At 47.5% G+C, this 21034-nt stretch overlaps 3 protein-coding genes across 7 annotated transcripts; 2 read left to right on the top strand and 1 right to left on the bottom strand.

Annotated features, from left to right (window-relative positions):
- Nucleotides 1-461: 461 nt before the first annotated feature.
- On the bottom strand, nt 462-11899 carry gan (gigaxonin). 5 transcript variants are annotated; one of them, XM_068603332.1, is made up of 13 exons: nt 11791-11899; nt 11224-11434; nt 10975-11089; nt 10516-10866; nt 9007-9075; nt 8700-8851; nt 7604-7725; nt 7412-7524; nt 6208-6357; nt 5781-5917; nt 5030-5164; nt 3891-4000; nt 462-3786 (listed from the first exon to the last, which is right to left on the bottom strand). In XM_068603332.1, the coding sequence occupies exons 2-13, from the start codon at nt 11406-11408 to the stop codon at nt 3614-3616; spliced, it is 1812 nt and encodes a 603-aa protein (XP_068459433.1). In that variant the 5' UTR covers nt 11409-11434; nt 11791-11899; the 3' UTR covers nt 462-3613. The 5 variants fall into 5 exon arrangements, with proteins under 5 accessions (XP_068459433.1, XP_068459434.1, XP_068459436.1 ...); XM_068603333.1 differs by lacking the exon at nt 11791-11899 and having other exon boundaries at nt 11224-11744; XM_068603335.1 differs by lacking the exon at nt 462-3786 and having other exon boundaries at nt 3890-4000; nt 5030-5180.
- A 612-nt stretch (nt 11900-12511) lies between these two features.
- Nucleotides 12512-14934, top strand: acd (ACD shelterin complex subunit and telomerase recruitment factor). The gene is made up of 2 exons (XM_068603399.1): nt 12512-12692; nt 12984-14934. Exon 2 carries the CDS (start codon nt 13075-13077, stop codon nt 14830-14832), a length of 1758 nt encoding a protein of 585 aa, XP_068459500.1. The 5' UTR covers nt 12512-12692; nt 12984-13074; the 3' UTR covers nt 14833-14934.
- A 4263-nt stretch (nt 14935-19197) lies between these two features.
- foxl1 (forkhead box L1) lies at nt 19198-20271 on the top strand. The gene has a single exon (XM_068603693.1). It carries the CDS (start codon nt 19198-19200, stop codon nt 20269-20271), a length of 1074 nt encoding a protein of 357 aa, XP_068459794.1.
- Nucleotides 20272-21034: the final 763 nt, after the last annotated feature.

The raw sequence follows: 21034 nt of genomic DNA, 5'->3' as shown, positions 1-21034 counted from the left end.
ACGTTGAAGTGGGAACGTCCCCCGAGACCACAATGAGACAATCAACATGTGACCGGCGGCGCTCGTCGTCAGCGGACCCCTCCAAACAGACGGGTCACATGACCCCGGGCAGCTGGGAGCGGTCACTTGAACTGAATTAGCTCCATCTTGGTCACGCCGGGTAGCCCGTTAGCTAATCTCCTGTCTAGACTTCTCCTGACCAACACACCGTCTTTACAATTTAAACTGAACACATGTTTACCATGAACACCTTGGAGAGCTCCACATGAAGCACGGTCTGGTCATTTTCAGCAAACGTCACCCAGGAGCAATTTAGCAGAAACACAACATGGTGTGAAGAGAAGTGTTTAAAACGCTGTCTGAAGGAAATATCCCTATATTGTATATTTTATATAGATGTTTGAGTCTAGAGCTTGAGACCATCCATCCTGTGAACCCATCTCCTTCACAGCAAGCCACAATACAATTGTATTTGTTTTATTTATAGCATTGAATCATAGCAGAAGTGATGTCGAGACACTTTTTTTTACAGAACAGGTCTAGACAGAACTCTGATTTACAGAAACCGGACATGAGCAAGAACTGAGCAACGGTGGGTTGGAAGAGAGCAAAAGACAAGTCAGAGCATAGCAGCTGTAATAATAATGATAATAGGAAAAGGACATATACAAATAATAAGTTGTGAGTATAATAGATGTAAAAGTAATAGAAATATGACTGATAAGGTCTAATAATGCATATTCATTGTTCATACACATGACCAATGGATTTCCTTCTGTGACTTTAAACCAAATGTCCATGAGCAAACAGTGTGTGAAATGTGTGTAAACATGAAAAAGTGAGATTCAAAGCGTACAGTAAACCTTAGAGGACACAAATGAATGAGAGACAATAGTTTGATTAAAATTATAAGAACATGTATGCTGCTTATATTTTGAGCCTCTTTCTTTAAAAAGCAGCTTTATTATTTCAAACTAAGTGAACGTCATGAACACATGAACATAACACATTCACAGGACCTTTAATAGACTTTTGGAAAACTTTTTGATGACTTTTAGTTGCAGGGTTCTTCAACTACACTAAGAACCCTGCAACGTCAGCTTAAAGTGACAAATGATAAAAGACACAAAGGACACAGACTCTTAATCTGACCTTCACTCTTCGCAAAAGCATCCAAAACAACTCAGCGTGCACTTGTGAGCTCCCCAGAGGATGAACCCTTTGCATTCTGGACGCTCGTTCCTGCAGAGCCATCCTCGTGTTACTCCATCACATTGCACACAGGACCACAAACAGCAGCCAAGAGTCGATTTTACCTTCTAGGTATTACCGTCAGTGAGTTCAGGAGGATGTGGCGCTGCAGAACTTCCTTTCAGATCACTTACATTTGATATTTTACCCTCAGGGTCTCCTTTGTGTTGGACTTTTTCTCCGATTCCCACTAGACAACCCTGCATGGAGGCTCCGCCCATCAGCGTGTGAACGGGTGAATGATGACGAGTAGTGTTAAAGCGCTTCGAGTGGTCGGAAGACTAGAAAAGAGATGTACAAGTACAGTCCATTCACCATTTTTATGTATTCATAATAGAACATTAACAATGTAAAAGCACAAACGCATCAAATTTGAGTCCTTGATACAAGTTCGTGGGTGTTTGGTAACATCCCAACAACCAAAATAAAAAGAACTGAGAAACGACACGGAGTCGACCACATCGCTGCTTTTATTTCCTTTAACGTAAATGAAAGACACCCGAAGGCAACAACCTTACAAAACTTCCTTAAAAGTCCAAACTGAAACAAGCGTGTGACTCCACATGGAACGCCGCTCTGGTTAAAGTTAAAGCTTTTTGTTTTTGCACGCGAGCGTTGTTTAGAATACAGAACTGGATGCGGTATTTACTGTAAATGACTGGACTCGAAGGAATGTGAAGCGTCACATGAAGGAGGAAGCGCGGCGTTCCCGGGCTCAGACTGGTCCTCCTGCTTCTCGAGTCTGGCACGTCTGGCGTGTCGGGTTTGACACGGCAGGCAGTCAGCTGATCGTCATTCATAATGATGAGAGCCTGTTGCGCAACGTTCGTCTGCGTCTGATGAAAACCTGCAGCCTGAAGCAGCAGCTGGGTCTGTAGAGACGTCTTAATATCAGATTTTTACACCATTAGTGTTTTAATTCATTAATAATAATATATTTCTATTCAGTAGTGGAGGTGGGGATTGCACCGTGACGCAGTAGTTACAACAAAGTGCAAAGACTCAACCGAAAATGTAGATATATAAAAGAAAAGCAGAGATTTTATTTGACATTTATACAAAAAGCTCGTCTTTGGATTTGTGGCGTACGACTCACATGCTTGTTATTATGTTACGGTGGCAATTATTTGGAAGAAAAGGAACTCGACGGCAATAACTTTACGGAAATCAAGACGCGGTTACTCAAGGTGAGTCAGGAACTAGTTGCTGCATGAAACCGCTCACAAGGTTACGATTGAGAGGAACGCACGTGTGCGCCGATGTGCAAACATTCAAGTAGAGTGTGTGTGTGTGTGTGTGTGTGTGTGTGTCGTTTTCCATCAGCCTTCATCATCCACCACCGCTGGTACAGCTTTCCATCCTGCCCACAATTCATTTAACAAACTTAAAGCTAAAGCATCAGGAGAGCGGAGGTTTCCAGAGACACGCTGTGCGCTCGGGCCGGTCACGATGTCGCATGTTCAGAGCTTCTAAGCAGCCAGCAAGATGGTGTCATGGCGGACATCGAGCTCTTTCTGTCGAACGGTCGAGGAGGGAAAATACGATATTGTTCATCGTACTAAAATAACGTAAATATCCTTCATCTGTCCGCCTCCGTCTGTTCCTACTTCGAAACAGGAAGTCGGTGGTAAAGTACGAAAGCCCCGCCCCCTTTTGCTCGATATGATGGGGCCGAGTGGGACACTGGCGACGTCGCCGAACAGAAGAAACGTGAGCGATGTTTTACTCGTGAAGCGGCTCGTTGTGACCGGCGCCTCATGACACTAACAACTTTAGCGCCAGCAAAATACCTCCAGTGACTACTACTACTACTACTACTACTACTACTACTACTTCTTCTACCACCAGGCTCTACTTATCACCGCGTGCAGGTTAGTGTCTCCTTTCCCACTCAAGATTTAATGGAATGAAAAGATTTTCACTGCAAATGTTGAAAATATCACGACAAAAAGATGATGTCGCCTACGGTTGGACCAGAAATACGCCGCCGGACCACATGATAAACGCAACAAACGTCAATCTCAATCCCTCATGTAATAAAAAACCATTCAGAAGTAAATATTAAGAGCTGCTTAGAGCTTAAATCCCTTCACCAAGTAACACATCCCCCAGTAAACAAATGAGGTCCGGTTATTCAAACCAAAAAAGAAACTAATCCCACGCTGAAACCAAAAGGAATTGAATAAAAAAACAACAAAAAAAACTTCTTCTTGTCTCCGTCAAGTATAAAGCTCTCATCATCCAACGGCGAGAACACTTTAGTGCTCACAAAAAAATCCCAAAAGCCAGAGCGACAGCAGGTAGAAAGTCCCGGCGTGCAAACGTGGAGCGTGGACGCGTGGCGCCGGCCCGGCGGCGTCGCTCAGACCCGGATCCGGAACATGCCCTGGCTCAGCTGCAGGCGGAACAGCCGGCAGTTGGCGATGCGCAGCGCGGCGCAGGTCGTCTTGGAGAGGTCGCTGGGCAGCATGGGCTTGGTGTGATGCCACGTGCCGTTGCTGCGGCGAAACTCCCGGATGTAGTCGAAGCTGGTTCCTGCACAGGAAACACCACAAGCGCGGCACGTTAGGACAAACCTCCACCGCGACCTCGTCAGACGTCTGCAGACGTGCTCGCCGGTCCGGTCCTGTGGTGCCGACCTGTGTCCAGGTCTCCCAGCACGTAGATGCTGGCTCCGATGGGCACGGCGCCGCAAACGAAGGACGAGCTGGTCTGGATGCACAGGTTCTGGTCGTCCAGCAGCATCCACCTGCACGCAGCGCCACACAGCCAGTCACGTGCCACGCCCATCCAGTTGCATGTTACACAAGATGTAGGAGGTTTTGTCCTTTTAGTTTCCTTCCCTTTTGACGACAGCGTGCGTGAATATTACATTTCACAGTGTGCATTCTGTGCATGAGTCCTCTGTAATCTTATTTTTCTATGCCCATGTGTCGCAAACTAATGGAAATTCAAAGTATTGGTCACCAGAAGAATATACAGAATACATATTTCATACAAACTAGTCTATGTGCATTGGCACAGCCGGATTATAAAGACTGTCAAGAGCTGATGTTTTGTACTTTTATCAGTTCCATCTTTTGTATTCAGTGTTCGAGAAAGACAAAACGTGGAACCACTTCACGGTCCCCGACGGGAAGACGATGCAGAAGAATCTTTTAGAAGAGCCATCTGCTCGTGAAGAGCTTGAGATATGGTCGACAAATAAACTAAATGGTCCTTACGGTGACATTGTTTTCTCAACTGCTGTGTTGAAGGTCAAGAACGCGGCTGAAGGAGCAGTGAGGGGCCGATCACACCCGACGCGACTCTCAAAAACGCATCGCTAGCAAAACCGATCAAGCGCGCCTTTTAAACGCTGCGTTTTTTTAGCGTTTAGTCGGCGCGGAGTCGCACAGCTCATCGCTGTCACGCTCGGCCACGGCAGCCAATCAGATCCAGCGAGAGGCGGGGCTTTGTTCCTTCCCGTTTGTGTGGTGTGAACGGCGGGGAATTCAAAAGAAAATGGCTTCCCCCCGACAAGGCGCTAATGTTAGCGCTGTTTAATTACAAAGAGCTACATAATTCTAGATGGAAACACGACTCTGCTGCTCAGAAGACGCTTGAACTTACAACTGAAAGCTCTCGTCATGCAGACACGAGTCGTGGAATAGATGCTGGTGTTCGCCGTACTGTATCGTGCTCCACCCTCCTTTTAAAAGTCGCGTCTGGTGTGATCGGCCCCTCGGACGCCCAAACACCAGGATGCATGTGAGTGTGTGTGTGTCTCCGTACGCACCTCCTCATCTCGTCGTGGTAGAACTCAGACTTGCAGGTCAGCATCTGTCTCTGCTCGGGGTTGTCCTGCTCCTTGCTTCGGACTCCGCCGAACACGTAGAGCTCCTGGCCGACGCCGCACGCCACCGACCCGAACCTGACCCACACAGGAACTTGTTAGAGGACAAAATACCCGGTCAGGAACGTGTACTGTCGGCTAATCCGGGAACATAGATTCCTTGATTTGTCGATTCTTACTCAAGGCGCTTTATCACAATGACGCCAAACAACATAAAATGACTTTACGTCACGGCCATAAAGTGATCCTGCTCGGCACCATTGCTCGCAAACGACCTTAAAGGAGATAACGGGAGATAATAGTGACTGAACGCTGAATGTTTCTTCACACATGTGACTAATGTAATGGAAGAAGTGTGCACGCTGTGACTCAACATCCTCTCTGACAGTCACTTCATCGTCCTCCTCACAATTCTTTCACACAAGGCTGATTTCAGTTGGACTGTGGCGTAATCTGAGGGACGTTAAACTGAAACTAAAACAGACGAGTCCCGCGACTCACGCTCCGTTTCCTGTTGTGCAATGCAAACAAGCACAACGTTTCACAGGCCGAGGTTAAAGGTTCGTGTTATGAGACAAGTACGCAGAACATGTGACTCATCAAAGACAAGACAATGACATGAGGAGGAGACAACAAACGTGGGCTTCAACGGTCCGCCAGCACCTCCTCCTCCTCCTCTCGTTCTTGTGTTTACCGTCTCTCTTTCAGAGGACAGAGGCCCGTCCACTGCTGCGTTTTGGGGTCGAAGGATTCGACGGAGTCAAACAGCTTCCCGTAGGAGCCCCCGCCTATGGCGTAGATCTTCTTGTTCATGGAGGCGTAGCAGCCGACCTGACGGAGGAGACGAGACACGGCTGAACACGTCGCGGCAAGCCGGGAGAGCGTCGCTGGGGGAAATGAATCACTTGGGCCCATTTTACATTTTTAAGTGTGTGTAAAACACGCACCGACACACTTGCAAAAGCATAAAAAGGCCGTCGTAGCAGAAGATTGATCTCAGCTGACATTGGCCCACTTTAACAATGGAGGCAGGACATGAAGCTCACTACTTTGCTGTGACGTCATCGTGGTCGGACCTTCTCCCGCGCCGTCATTGTGAGGTTTTGTCTGCGTGTCGTTACCTTGCGGATCATGGTCATGCTGGTCTGCAGTTTCCAGGTACTGCAGTGAGGGTCGAACACTTCGACGGTGATCAGCTCTGAGTCCTTGCTCTCTCCTCCGAGGACGTAGATCAGCCCGTCCAGCTCCACCGCGCCGAAGCACTGACGGGCCTGGAGACGAGCACACACGTCCAAATACACACACACAAGTTTAAATACACACATGTGACACCAAGCGCCGCGCTTATGGCTCCACCAGCGGTTTGTATTTTAGGTACGGGTTTACGTTATATGACTTGAATCTGAGATTTTTTATCTTTAAAAACATGAAGTCTGATTTGTATACGTATAAGAAGTCTTGTTCAACAAGATCTAGTCCACATATGTGAATATGGAGGGCAGAAAATGACCGAAGTATAAATAAATAAATACAGGAATGAATAAATAAATACTTACATAAATGTATAAATAAGTACAGGAATAAATAAATTAATTCTTAAATAAATGTATATATGTATAAATACAGGAATAAATGAAAAATTAAATACTTGAATAAATAAATACAGAAATAAATGAATAAATTCTTAAATAAATGTATGAATAAAAAAATAAATACAGGAAGAAATGCTTGAATAAATGTATACATTAATAAATTCAGGAATAAATAAATAAATGCTTGAATAAATGTATAAATAAATACATACAGGAATAAATAAATACAGGAATATATGAATATAAGTTATACCTAAAACAAGACATCATTTAATAAATCTATTTCTTCATTTATCTGTATTTATGTGTCCACATGTATTTCTTCATTTATTACTTTATTTATTTAAGCATTTATTTATTTATTCCTGTATTTATTCATGAATACTTCAATATTTTTCTGTCCTTCATTTATGAACGACGACGAGTGGATTTGTTAAATCCGGTGTTGCAGCTCTGCTGACACCTAGTGGTCATGAAGTGAAGCGCATGCACTGCAACAGCTGCAGAACTTCTCATGATCGCTGATCACTCATCCTGCTTCAAAATCATCAACAGCAGCACATTCGAAAAGCTGGAATTATCCGTTCAGTGTGTGTTTGACACGTTGAGCTGCATAACAAAATACATGAGAAGGGGGAATAAATGGAAGGATCGCTCTGTCGTTTGAGTACTTATCACGAGGGATCATTTTACCTACTGAGACGTCAGGAGAAGCACAGATAGAGAAGAGTACCTGCAGCATCGGGGGTATGGGACTCCAGGTGTTGGAGTCGGGGTCATATTTCTCTCCGCTGTCCAGGACTGTTTTGTGTTCGTCTGCTCCGCCCATCACAAACAGAAACCCCTCTGACAGACAGGAAACACAGCGTTACTACTCAGTTACTGCTGAACACAAAAGGAGTTACAGGTGTTGTTTGATCCTGACCGGCGGTGACCAGGCCGTGGCCGAGGCGGGCGACGCTCATGGGCTGCAGCTCGATCCAGGCCTGTCTGTTGGCGTCGTAGAGCGGACACATGCAGCGCGTCACAGCGGTGGGCTTCCTGTTCCTGTACGGGTCATAAAAAGCATCGCCGTGTGACCTGCGTGAACCCGACGCTGGTTTAACCTCTTCCCTCTACAACGTCTGTGGAGAGAAGTGGGGGAGAAGTTTCTGTGGGGGAGTGGGAGTGCCGGGAAGAGGCGGAGTTAGCCTGACATCCATCTTTGATTGTGTTTCTCCTATATATTGTTTTTTACAGGGACAAACGCACACTAATCAACAGTAACACACTTTCAGGCTGCCATAAAATGCAACACAATGCAATTAAGATAGACAGACAGTCACGTATAAACTATATTAACTCACAAAACTAAGTGGCATCAAAGAAAAGAAAGTGTATCTACAGTAGAAGCATATATATAAAACACTGGAGGCGCAGACAAAACATCAACACTAAACAAGACAAATGCACATGTACACCAAATAAACAGGCAGAACATTAATGTCTGCACACCTGATTGTCAACAAGCCGCTCCTCAAAGCTGTGTTTGAATGTTTTGTCCGTTTCTTTTGTGCGTTTGTGTGATGGAAGAGCGTTTCATGACTTTGCTGAATTCACCTGAAAATGCAGATTTGCTAAAAAGAGCTCGACCTTTGTGAAATGACACGATCACCTCTTGAAGCAGAACTTTGTGTGTCTGCAACTTTGAGTGTGTTGTTTAATAAACTCACCAAGCACAGGCGGAGCCGTACTATGTACAACTTTAAAAAACAGACATCAGTGAATTTAATGAGATTTTCCCAACTCAAGATATGGTGTTTAATGAGAATATTGCAGTGACTTTTAGTTTTTTTTACGCAGTAGGTGGGATGGAGATAAACATTGTTCATTCATATAAACATCGAACTTTTTGTGCAAAATAAAACGATAAAACTCAGTTCCTACATGTGATTATTCTCATTTAGGATGATGTCATTCTGCATCACGATACATGATTTCTTCCATTGAGAGACGATAAAGCATAAAAGACGGCGACTCACTTGCGATCCTCCCCTCCGGCGATGACGATGCACTCCGAGTAACCTCGGGGTTTAAAGGCGCCGAGCATGTCCTCGCCCTGCAGCGGGCCCGCCGCCAGCACCTGCTGACAGTAGTCTGTGATGACCTCCCTCATCAGCGGCTCCCCCACGGCCTGATGGGATACCGTGCAGCACACAACCCACGAGTTAGGCCTCGGAAGCGGCGAACGCCACGTGGAACGAGCGGCCGGGCGTTCCTCACACGCTGCGGCCGATTAGACTATGAAGCATACGCTGCGACCTGAACGGCGCCTCGCAGCTTGCCTACCTGCTCCCTCAGGTAGCTCACGTCCAGGCCCTGCAGCCATACTGCAGACATCACCTCCTTCATGTGCACCTGCCAAGACAGAGGCAACCTTTAGGTTCATGGATCAAACACAACGCTTACAGCCCTTAGAGTCAAATAAATTGGCTTTTTTTTGGCCACAGGAACGAGCTGGAAACACCACACCGACATGTCACCACCTTGTGATGCCAACACAGTGAACAAGTTGTCTACAAGTTGTCTATTTACACACCTGGCGGACACATCAGCGTCATATAGAGCCGTGGTTTTGACACCAGTCGTTTATCTGCAGCCTCCTCATGTCCTCCAGCGACTCACTAACTTCATCTGTCTGATGGTCGGTGCTGGGCAGGCAGTGAGGACGGGCTTTTAATCTGAGCTTTTTATCTTTCACCAAAAAGCAAAAATACTCCCGTGCCAATTTTAAGTCCCAGCATGCCCCATTCAGACAATCTTTTGGCATAAAATACAAAGTTTTTCCATTTTTGAACTGAACAACACAGTTTTTTGACTGTTTTTAGACAAAGTCTTTGTTTTATTGTGATTTTTGTTGCAGATTCTGATTCTTTAGGTCCTAATCTTTCCAAAAAGGTGTCTTATTGACGCTCCAGGAGGCATTTTTTTTGAGGAATCTGGCTCATATCATGCTGGATGTTCATAGTTATGATCAAAATATCTTTTAAAAGTAATTTTATTTTTGCAGATATACATTTTTTTCCCAAGACTTTGCTGAACAAATGCATACAATAAACACAAGATATGGAATTAACTTGGGGTTCCTACGACGACTCAAACACGGGTTTCAACGGGTGAAACAGCCTGATTCTTGCTGACAACAAGGTTGATGATCAGCCATCAAACCCAAAACAATGAGCTAAAATTAAACTGCTGAGTTGGCAAGAACTGAACAGGGAGCCTTCAGATAAGACACACAAGCTACAAATCTAATTTAATTAATGGTCTATTTGAATTGAAGATCTGATACCTGCTGTTTAATTATCGTTCCAGGCGGCAAATGGTTTCTTTTTGTTTTCAGTCTTACAAAAAAAATCAATAATGTAACTCACGAAACTCTTCACAGTGAGCAATAAGTCGACATCAATCTGTTGCCAGTGTTTCATGGCGTTGTGTGTGAAAGCAGCTTAAGTGCAGCTGGATTTGAAAAGTTTGCGCTTCATTGCAAACTTGATGACTTGACTACTGCGCAGAAAAACAAATGAAACCAACGAATGTCGAGAAAGAATTGTACTAAATGTAGTTAAAGCATAAATAACCAATGGTGTGATCTTATAAGACGTTATCCAGAAATGTAGCTACAAATGTGGGGTTTCTTAAAAAAGGTCAAACCCAGTTTGTGACTTCTACTGCAAAACGGCAAACCAACTTCCTGGTGTACCCTTCATTAAAATGAAACCTACTCCAACCACGTAATGTAGAAGGATATATAAATATTATTAAAAGTGACCTCTCCCCTCGTCACTCTGAACCCACCTTGCGCTCCACCGGGTCGTGTGCGTACCACCGCACCACGGCCTCCAGCACGTGCTTCTCGTTGCCCACGTTCAGCTTCTCCATGGCCAGCAGTTCGCAGAGCCGGCTCGGGGGCAGCTCCCTGAACTCCTCGGTGCGCGCCACGTCGGCGAAGTGCGTCTGCAGGAACTCGGTGGCGGCGTAGTGGACGTGGTAGAGGCAGTAGTGCAGAGAGAAGAGCCGGATGCCGATGCAGTTCTCCGCGGTGATGCAGCTCTCCAGGAACTGGCAGCACAGGTTCTTGAGGTCGGTCATGAGGAGCATGTCGGACGCCTGCACCATGTCCTGGATGGTATCCTCGCTCAGAGTGATCTGTTGCGGGGGGAGGACAGGCCACAATGGACATCCACCACAATACATGCAGAGAGGCGGCACCATTTACTTACCACGCCTAAAAGCCTGAGGGTGTCACATGCTTACATCACCGCTGAAGATGTAGTCCAGGATCTGCTTCATGATGGCCATGGAGACCCCCTGCAGCTCGATCCGGTAGATTGACCCGTCTTCCTTCGGGGGATTGTAGTTCAGCTTGGTTCTGAGGAAACCATTAGCAGAACTGAATATGACAGACAGGGGTGCACTTTTAACATAGTCAGGTGTAGGGGTCAGTGGCCACGCCCATGATGCTCGGACACACATCTGGAGGCAGGTGTCCCTGGTGTCACTGACCTGACATAAGGGCTGGCAGCGGCCAGGATGTTCTTCTGGACCGCCAGCTCCTCTCCATCGACCACCAGCAGCGCGTCGTGGAAGCTTTGCTCCTGCCAGAAGGTGCGAAGGACCCGGAGGAGTTTCTGGGAATGTTGTGGGTCCGAAACCCTCGAACCGGTTTCACCCACCGCAGAGTCGGGCATTTTTTTAATTTTTTTTTTAGGTTTTACTGTGCAAAAGTGAACAGGGGACACGCTTCAATTCGGTTTGTGCAAAATAAAAGCAAAGGCAGTTCTTCCTGCTGACCATTAGCAGGCGTGCTGTGTTTTATGCTAGTAACTTAGCACAACAACAAGCAGCTCCCATGGCAAAGAGCGTGGCATGTCCGGCAGTGGAGGAGGAAACTTAGCTAATGCTAGTCGTGTGTGGCTAGCAGACCAACTCACTGTCATACAGGGCAAAGCTACACATACATGAACGGAGGCTTGAGCCCCAGCGCCGTGTAACTACAGTGGTCCAACTTGTTATGTCATGTTTTTTTTCTTCCTTTTGACAATTCAAGTTGAGACTTTTTACGTGACTTACCTTAAAACTAGGAAAGGAGCTTTTCTTTTAGTCCGGGCACAGACTGCTCCTAGCTTCTTTTAGGACAACATGAACCACTCCAGGCGAGAATGTTGTAACTATACGTGAAGACATGTATTGTGCTGCGTTCAAGGTAAAAGGAAATACGGGACGTACGACACACCCATTCATTTGGGCTACCTAAATATCCAAATTAATATACAAAATAAACATAAATATTCAAATAAGAAGCTATTTTATGACGAAATCTCCACGTAGATCTAAATAAATCGTGGAATAATTGTTATTATTATTATTACAGCCGGGATTCTATAAATTAATCTGGCACCTGAATGCAGCAGCAGCTAGGCGGAAAACGTGTAGATAAACACCGTTCCACTACTTCAGTGGCACCTTCGTATCAACAGATTTGCGGGTAAATTGGTGATTTAAAGGCTATTACTTTGAATATATCAATATAATTTCATATAAACGTATTCTTAAAATAAGCCAGATTAAAAACTCTCGCTGAATCGTTGTCTAAATTTCGAAATGACTAAACAAAGTCAGAAGTAAAAGCTAAACGGAACGGGGCGTCAAACCCAATCTCCCAGCACAAAGCTACCAAGAACAACGCTACCACCCGTATTTCCGGTGTGAATACAACATTTTAAACTAACTAGTATAGTTGAACTACACATTTTCTTAAAAATAAATTAGCAAGTGGTGATACATAAGAAGATATTTTCACCGTGTATAATTATGGTCACATCGGTACAATAATACGTAGACATATTTACTTTTATTTTGAAGGAAGACTGCATTGTAGTCACTGCTATCTCTCGCCAACTTGAAACAACTCCCGCCGCCATAACTTTGCACCCACGGAAATATGATTATACTATGTTCAGGATTACACGAAGGTAATAGCGCGGACTACGTGTGGGTATTATGAAGCTATGCTAGCTAAGAGAGTCATGCAACACATAAGGCTAGTTTATGGTTATTGTACGACACAACGAAATGCAGCTTGTCGTCCAATGTGTGAGATACGAAAAACAAACAAAGCACCAACTCCAGTATATAGTGGAGGAGTCACAGCTTGAGGAAAGGATGGCAGTGGTTAAACTCTGACTTCTTCCCTCAATTTCCTTCGAAAGTTAAAGTGATCAATTTGCATTTAATAGCTCATATATGTATGTCTCTACCTGCAGCTGGTGATGTTGTGTTGGAGGAACCAATGAGCATCGTGAACACCTGGCGTAGAGAACACACCTGGGGACTCACAGTTTGAAAACTACCAGCATGCATCGCCCCGCTTGGAGCCGACCGTCTCCATGGATCGAGAGTCTGATCCTGAGCTACGGCAGCCAGGAGAAGAGCGGCGGCGGCGGCGGCCGGCTGAAGGCCCACGTCATCGGGGTGGGTCAGATGTCTCAGTCGCAGGCTCTTGGCTCCGAGGGCCCCACGGGGCTCCTCTTCCTGTCAGACGGGCTGCTCCAGATCCCCGCCATCCTCACAGCGTCAGCCTGGGAGCACCTTCAGGAGCAGGAGGACCGCGAGTGTTTCACCAGCCTGGTCAACACCACCGTGTGCATCCGGGACTACCGGCTGCATTTCCACATGGCCCTGGAACAGACCAAATCCAGATTCGTCTTATCGGTCGGAGAGCTGGCCACGACCGCGGCCGGGCCGGTTAAAGACGGCACGCCCTGCAGCACCACGCTGCCTTCCGTCAGGATGAAGATCTGCAAGACGTGGAGGGCCCTGCTGGGTAAGGAGACGCAGGACTCCCAGTGCGGGTTCGACCTGTCGGAGCTGCTGGGGGAGTGGCAGCACGACTGCCTGCAGGCCGTGCTGGACGACGTCCGGGAGAGGCTGACGGCGGCGAGCCCGCAGCCCTCCACCTCCACCTGCGACCCGCCGGCGAACCGCCCGGACGCATTCGTCGCTACGGGCTGGGATGTGGACCGGGTCCGGTACAAGGGAGAGAAAGCTTTCAGTGTGCCCATGAAGTGTCTTCTCATCCCGGAGGAAGACGCTCGGCGGATGCAAACGCCCCCGGATGTCGAAAGCTGGACAGCGAGTGGACTTCCTGCCGCCTCTGAGGACAGAGCGAGCGACTCGCGTCCACCTGCAGAGGCCGCGGCGCCTTCCGTCGACGTCGCGGAGCGGCCGATGGACGCGCCGCCAGTTGTAGAGAGCGACCGGCACGCCGATGAGACGTCGCCGCATCCCTCGGAGGACAGCATGGATGAAGAGAGGGAGATCGCCGTCATGATCGACTGCGACGTCCCGTCTTTATCCAGCGTCTGGGACGTCCACCTTCCACCGTGTGAAACCTCGTCGTGCTCCGGTGTGTCTCTGACGCCGAGCCCCCCGCAGCCGGCCCCGTCTGCTCCCGAACTCGGGTCCGATCCCTCCGCGGTCTCGGCCGGCACGCCGCTTCCCGTCCACAGCTCCAGGGACTCCCAGCAGACGTCAGAGCACAGCAACCTCCCGCCATACCAGAAGCTACCGGCTGCTTCTTCGACTTCTGCGAGTCCACCGGAGCCCTTCGCCGGACCGCCGGGCCTGCTCCTGGCCTCAGACCAACGCCTCACCGACTCAGCTCAACGAACTCTTCCGGCTTCGGACCAACAGAGCCCGATTTTGGAAAAGGACGTCGAGGAGGCTGTTGAGAAGAAATACAGAAAGGCACAGGGGAAGAGAAGTGGGCCGTCACCGGAAGCAGGGGAGGAAGAGGAAGCTGCGATCGCTGGGAGTCCTCCGTCCTGGCTCTTTGACTCTCAGGCGGGCTCCGGGACCGACGAGGGCAGCGGCCACCGGGAAGCCGCAGGAGCCGTGTCCAGAAAAAGACCCGCCGCTCACAGCGACGGCCACCTGTTCTCGTACTCCTACGAGCTGTCGGGCCAGAGCCTGCAGGACTTGAGCGGATTCAAAGTGACGGAGTCCCTGCTGCGCTGGGCCGTGAAGCTTCTGGTCGGTCAGAAGCAGACGGGCGACCCCGTGACCTCCAATCAGACGTCGTCCGACGTCACCTCGTCCACTAATGTTCCATGAGTTATTGAGTACGCTGTCATTGACGCGTCAAGTCCCATTTGCAAAATAAATTGGTTCATGTTGACTGTGAAAGGTTTTAAGCTCGTCCAGCGTAAATAAAAGAAGCAGAAAGTTCCTTCGCTGTCTTGTTTAAAGTAAAATATTCAGTCAAGTCCCACTTACCAGCTTTCTGTTGATGCTTTCGGCCACATGTTGCTGTGCAGAAATATTCTTTGAATGTTTGATGAGCTGCTCACTGAACGTGAGAGAAAATATTACAGATGCATTGATTATTTTTGGCAGCATGTTGGGTTCAAGGCCTTTTGGCACCGTGCGGCCTTATTAAGGTCACATGGTGAGAGTGATAACACAACCAGCTGTCAGCTGTTGGTGAGTTAATCCTCGTCATGTGACCCAGTGTTGATTAATGAAGCTGTAAAGTAATATATGAGGGTGATGGCATACCAACATCTTCTCATATCAGACCTGTCAAAGGAGATGTTCAGCTCGACTCGGACTTCAAAAACAAGCGCTCCCTTTTGACTTTTATGTCATGAAAATATTCATACACGATTAGTTGATTTCACCAAGTCATACAGAGGTTTGGTCTTTTCTCTTTCCTCAAACACATACAGTATATGTACGTACATATGCAGCATCGCCTGTGAGAGTAAAGCACTTTTCTATTTGTCCACTAGATGTCACTAAATACTCTTATTTGAACTTGATGAGCACTGGGAGGAAGTTTAGAGGCTCAACACACAGTTCATTTGCAAATATGTGAAAACCTCCAGTGAATTGTGACCATGATGAACACTAGACGCCAACATTTTAACAACAATAACACAAAACAGAAGATTTAATGCCACCTTTTGCGAATACGCATCCACAAATATACTGTTATATGTCATAAGTAATACTTTATAGTTTGCATTTCTGCCCACAATTCAGTCTCATCATTGCAAGTTGCTTATTGTGAAAACATCAGGATGGAGAACTCATCAGATCTGGTCTGCATTTGGCTAAAAGGCTCACGAGCTGGAGCACGAGCGTCCTCGAGGTTTTTTCAGGCCCAGTCAACCAAAGAGCACCGGAGAGGACAGAGGACACCGATGAGCCTCCAGCATCGCAGCTCAGTGACTCTGAGCTGTACCCGCACCTCAAGACCAGGTCCAGGCCTTGGCAGGCTCATTAGAATATATACCGCCCATGCATGAGAGCTTTGTCTTTGCAAAGGTGGTTCATATCTTGATGAACCACCTGCATATTCACGCAAAGCCAAACGCTGCAGACTGAGCTTTTTCTTGGAGCTTAAAGAGACAGAAGTGAACCCAGATCTAGACAAACAGACAGTATGAGAAACATTAAGTGTTTTTAATTATGATCCTGACAATGAGCATCATATAGCTCCTTTAACAGCATTTGTCTGTTCTGTATTGCTGATATAGAATCGTTCTACTTCAGTATCAATTGTCAAAATGGTGAAAGTGTCTCCTGCAGGATGGACAGAAAGATCCTTCCAGCAGCTGCCCTTTGAAAATGTCAACTCCGGCTCGCTGTGGCTTGTACGCGTCTGATACTTGCATGTTAGTTTAGTTTTATTTGCTAATGAATCACCGTCTGCTGAGAGAGAAAAAGACCCAAAAAAAACGTCTGAGTTCATCCACTGAAAGCTCAGAACTCTGAATGTAAGCAGCAGCCAGCTGTGTGCACTTGTAAAGTTGTTATAATCCTCCTTTGACCTATAAACAGGAAAATACATAATATAAAGCATCATGCTCACATCTACAAATAATACTGTCCATGTTGTCCTTGTAAGGCAATGCGGTCCTGGAGTCTGCTGCGGCGTCTCAACGGGCAATTAAAACACATTTAGTTCACCGCTGCTGCAAATACAACATCCAGACATCATTTAGATATGAGCGGCTCGTTGGTGTGTCGTCTGTGTTTGTGTGTGTGTGAGCAAAAACGAGCAAAAATCAAGCCCACCTTGTTATTTGGACCACGCAAGATGACCATCCCGACCCCTCTGATGAGAGCAGCTGCATGTGAAGAAGCAGTATGTTTTCTACATGACCTTTAATAAAAAACGCAGTACAGTCTGTCTGTGTGGAGTTGTCGGTTCAACTCTGGTCATTCTGGTGCCTGTTGTCATCTGATGTATGACACTGGGAGCTAAAATGCTTTAAATATAATAATGAGGTGAGTTGTCAAACCGGGCGGCGTTGTGATCCATCACATTAAAAACAATGACCAAATAACACAATCTTGTCAATATTTTTTTTTACATCCCCCGGATCCAGTGATTACTGAGGACCCTGAAGGCACCATGGACCCCTTTCAGGAGCCAGTCACAAAGGAAAAGAGCCCTTTAACGCCTGGATGCCATGCGGGGAGACTAAAGCAGCAGCGTGCAGGACAAGGACAGATCAATGAGAAGGAATCTGTGAGACAAGACAGAAGAAAAGATGAGTCAGTCCAAAAGATAATATGCAAGAGAAATAGTTCATTCCTGTCAGAGTTTCTTGACACACAAACCTCGTGGTGTGTGTGAGACACATCAGTCCAACCCGAAGCTGTGAGAGTCCTGCTTTGAATGATCAGCTGCACCCAGAATGCACCTGTGAAAACCCCTGTAACCAATGAGAGCAGTAGTCGTGGTCTTTATGTAAAGGACGGTGTTGAGAGGATCCAGAGAGTTTCACACACTGGGTTGAAAACAAAACGGTCTTCATCACTTGAGCCTTTAGATTCATCCTGACAACCTGCAGCTCGAGATGATCGTTCTGAAAAAGAATAAACACGCATAGTGCAAAGCATGAAAACTACTTCATAACTGACTCTGTGTGTGTGTGTCTGTGTGTGTGTGTGTGTGTGTGTGTGTGTACCATGACCCCAGAAGCCGACACCCTTCAGAAAAGGGTGGATCCCACCAGGCTGGTACCAGTCAGGGGTCCCCATGTGGTAATAGAAATGTGTGTGTGTGTGTGTGTGTGTGTGTGTGTGTGTGTGTGTGTGTGTGTGTGTGTGTGTGTGTGTGTGTGTGCTGCTCTGTCGCTTCAGTGTGAGTGACAGAGCCGGCAGATGAAAATAATGAACTGCATGAAGTGATAACACGTCTGTTTAAAGGTGATCCTCCATTAAGTAACGTACATAAGATGAGATGAGATCATCCTTTATGATCCTTTATTCTACACAACATGGAGCATGGAGACCCAAATGATCACAAACAAAGCAAGAAGATGAGGAGGAGGATGCAAATAATGAGACATTGCACTAAAATTATTGCAAACGGATGGTGTCACACAATAAAACACATGTTTTAAATTTATTTTGTATTTAGTGGGAACTAAAGAGGAAAAAGAAGAAAATTGTATTAAAAGGACAACTCACACATTATGAGATCTATTGGTCTTCATCGTGATCTTCATCTATTGGTCTTCATCGTGATCTTCATCTATTGGTCTTCATCGTGATCTTCATCTATTGGTCTTCATCGTGAGCAGATCAATCCCTGTAAGTTTCCTCGTTATTGTTTTCTGGGAATGTGTCCACCAGCTGATCAATATCACTCTTTCAAAGTCTAATTTCTGCTTTTAGGGGATTAAAATGTTGATGGGGGGATAAACGAGAATTGCACAAACTTAATGTTGCATAATCAAACATGTCTCATCATACAAATATCATCAGACTGATGATGATGATGATGATGATAAGCTGCAGGCCTGCAGCAGCACGCTCCTCATATCTTGTCAGTCATCATCTTGACTGTCCTCAGATGTGTGGATGCCGTGAGTGCTGCGGGCCGGACTCCACGGAGACATTGTTTAAGTTATTTCCCCTCTTATACAATTTGTTTTCACATGAGCGAACCCGCAGCAACTCCCAGAGTGCACCGCGATGTTTGCTTGTTCTCTCTGTGTGAGCAACTCCGCGCGTCAGGGGTGGACGTGATATTTCAAACAGCACATCAGTGCGTTTATGTATTGGGTGCCCGGAAATTTTTCCAAATAAACACAGCTTGATTCGACCTGGGTGGGCAGACTTATCAAGCGACTAATTCTATAAACAGATGAGGGAATAACCCGGCAGCTCATTGGCTGTCGGGCGGAGGTGGGGGTGGAGGGTGGAGCGGGGGGGGACACGAGGGAGCTTCAGCGCAATGAAATTTTAATTAATGTGGGTGGGCTGAGAACACCGCCGACTGTTTATGATGGCCAATTTATTTCCCAGTGCAAAGTCAACATAACACAGCAAACGTACAACAATTATTAACATTTTCTTGGGGGTCCTCATGAGGCTGGGGAGTCAGTCAGTGGCGGAGAGGAGCTCCGGGAGCAGGCGCAACTTTCCCCGGGACCCGCTGCACTTTCCCCCGCCGGCGTCATGACTCTGTACCACGGCCGCCTGCCGCCCCTCTCCGGCCCGCCGCTCATCTACCTGTACGGGGGGGACGGCCGCGGGGTCGTGCCCGCCGCCCTGAGCTTCGTGCCGGCCCGCCAGGAGCCCCCGCAGAAGCCGCCGTACAGCTACATCGCGCTCATCGCCATGGCCATCAAGAGCGCGCCGGAGCAGCGCGCCACGCTCAGCGGCATCTACCAGTTCATCATGGACCGGTTCCCCTTCTACCACGACAACAAGCAGGGCTGGCAGAACTCCATCCGACACAACCTCTCCCTGAATGACTGCTTCATCAAGGTGCCCAGGGAGAAGGGCCGGCCGGGCAAAGGCAGCTACTGGACGCTGGACACCAAGTGCCTGGACATGTTCGAGAACGGCAACTACCGCCGGAGGAAGAGGAAGGCGAAGAGCCAGCAGGACGCCCTGGACTCCAGAGCCGGGGGGCACAAGCGCACCAAGGGCCCGGGCCAGCCCAGGGACCCTCCATCCTCTCTGAGACATCAGCCTGGCTCGGGCGGGGAGGCACCAGCGAGGCAGGACGCGGCAGAGGCGGCGGAGACCCACGCGGACTCAAAGGCGGTTCTGGTCGAGTTGAACCACGCGGCGCAGACGCCAGATCCTCCCAGACCCAAAGGGCCCCGCGGCCAGGACGCGCTTGCGTCCACCGGGAGGAGGCTCGAGTCCCCCGAGCCCGAGACATGTCCCGTGCCGAGACACGCTGCGCTGTGGGCGGAGGAGAGGCGGTGTGCGTCCAGAGGTCCGCTGTGCGCCGTCAGCAGCTTCAGCTGCGCGGGGAACACGAACTCGTCCGCGCTCGCGCCGGACAGGCTGAAGGGACACGCGCCGAGCAGGGACAAGTCGAAAGGCTTCAGCATCGAGAGCATCCTGTCGAGGAGCGAGGACGAGATGCGCGGCGGCATCCTCGGGTTGTCCGCGGGCACGTGCGCAGAGCGCGGCCCGGCCGCGGGCCTCGGCGCGCGGCCGCTGTACCAGATGGGGTTCCCCCTCTGCTCCTACCTGTCTCTCACCTGCCCCGACAAAGTGCTGCATTTTAAATGAGCACAGCGCAGACTTTGGTGTGTTTGACTCACGGTACATTCGCTTTGCATGATGGGACAGCTTGCTGCTTCATCCGCAGTCATGACGGAGAGCAGGGACGCGGCGAGGTCCAGTTTTACGCATGCGTGATTGTCAGTGGTTATTGTTTGTGGTTATGCTCGAAAACGGTTGCTCCACAAAGTGTTTGTCTCCTTAATACAACTCAAAGTAAAGATGTTGTGGTGTTTAGAGGAAGCTCTGCGCAGTGTTTCTCTCAGTGAATCAACTCTGGACATGTGAGACTCAATAATGACCAACTCTGTCCTGAAGGACGTGTCCAAACATATCGTGTAGTTGGCTAAGAATTGATTTAAAACCTGATTGTTTGGATGCAATGTCACTTTTTCTTGTGATTAAAGTTGTTTTGTATAACGTTTTATCTTCTTTTTATAACTTTATTTCATTCAACATTCAACTAACACGCGTTCAAAAACAGAAGTGATGACTCGTGATAAATCCTGCAGGAGAGTTTCACTCTGAAAGGACTCTGCTCCTCTGCATCCACGTGATGAATGAAGCAGAACAAGCTGGTATTTACGCACACAACTTAGTCTGAAACCGGAAAAAATATGTTTTTTATTCAAGTCAATAAGATGTCACACGACTGTATTACATCCTACTTATTAAAGTTAATAATAGTGATATATAAACTGTATATTAATGCATGATGTTGACACAATTGTGTGAAAATAAGACAAGATAAGATACAGCTTTATTCATCTCC

Source organism: Clinocottus analis, unplaced genomic scaffold (genome assembly GCF_023055335.1).
Source record: "Clinocottus analis isolate CAN_PGR_092001 unplaced genomic scaffold, fCliAna1.0.p SCAF_6, whole genome shotgun sequence".
Lineage (NCBI taxonomy): Eukaryota > Metazoa > Chordata > Actinopteri > Perciformes > Cottidae > Clinocottus > Clinocottus analis.
This window is presented reverse-complemented; position numbering and strand designations above follow the sequence as displayed.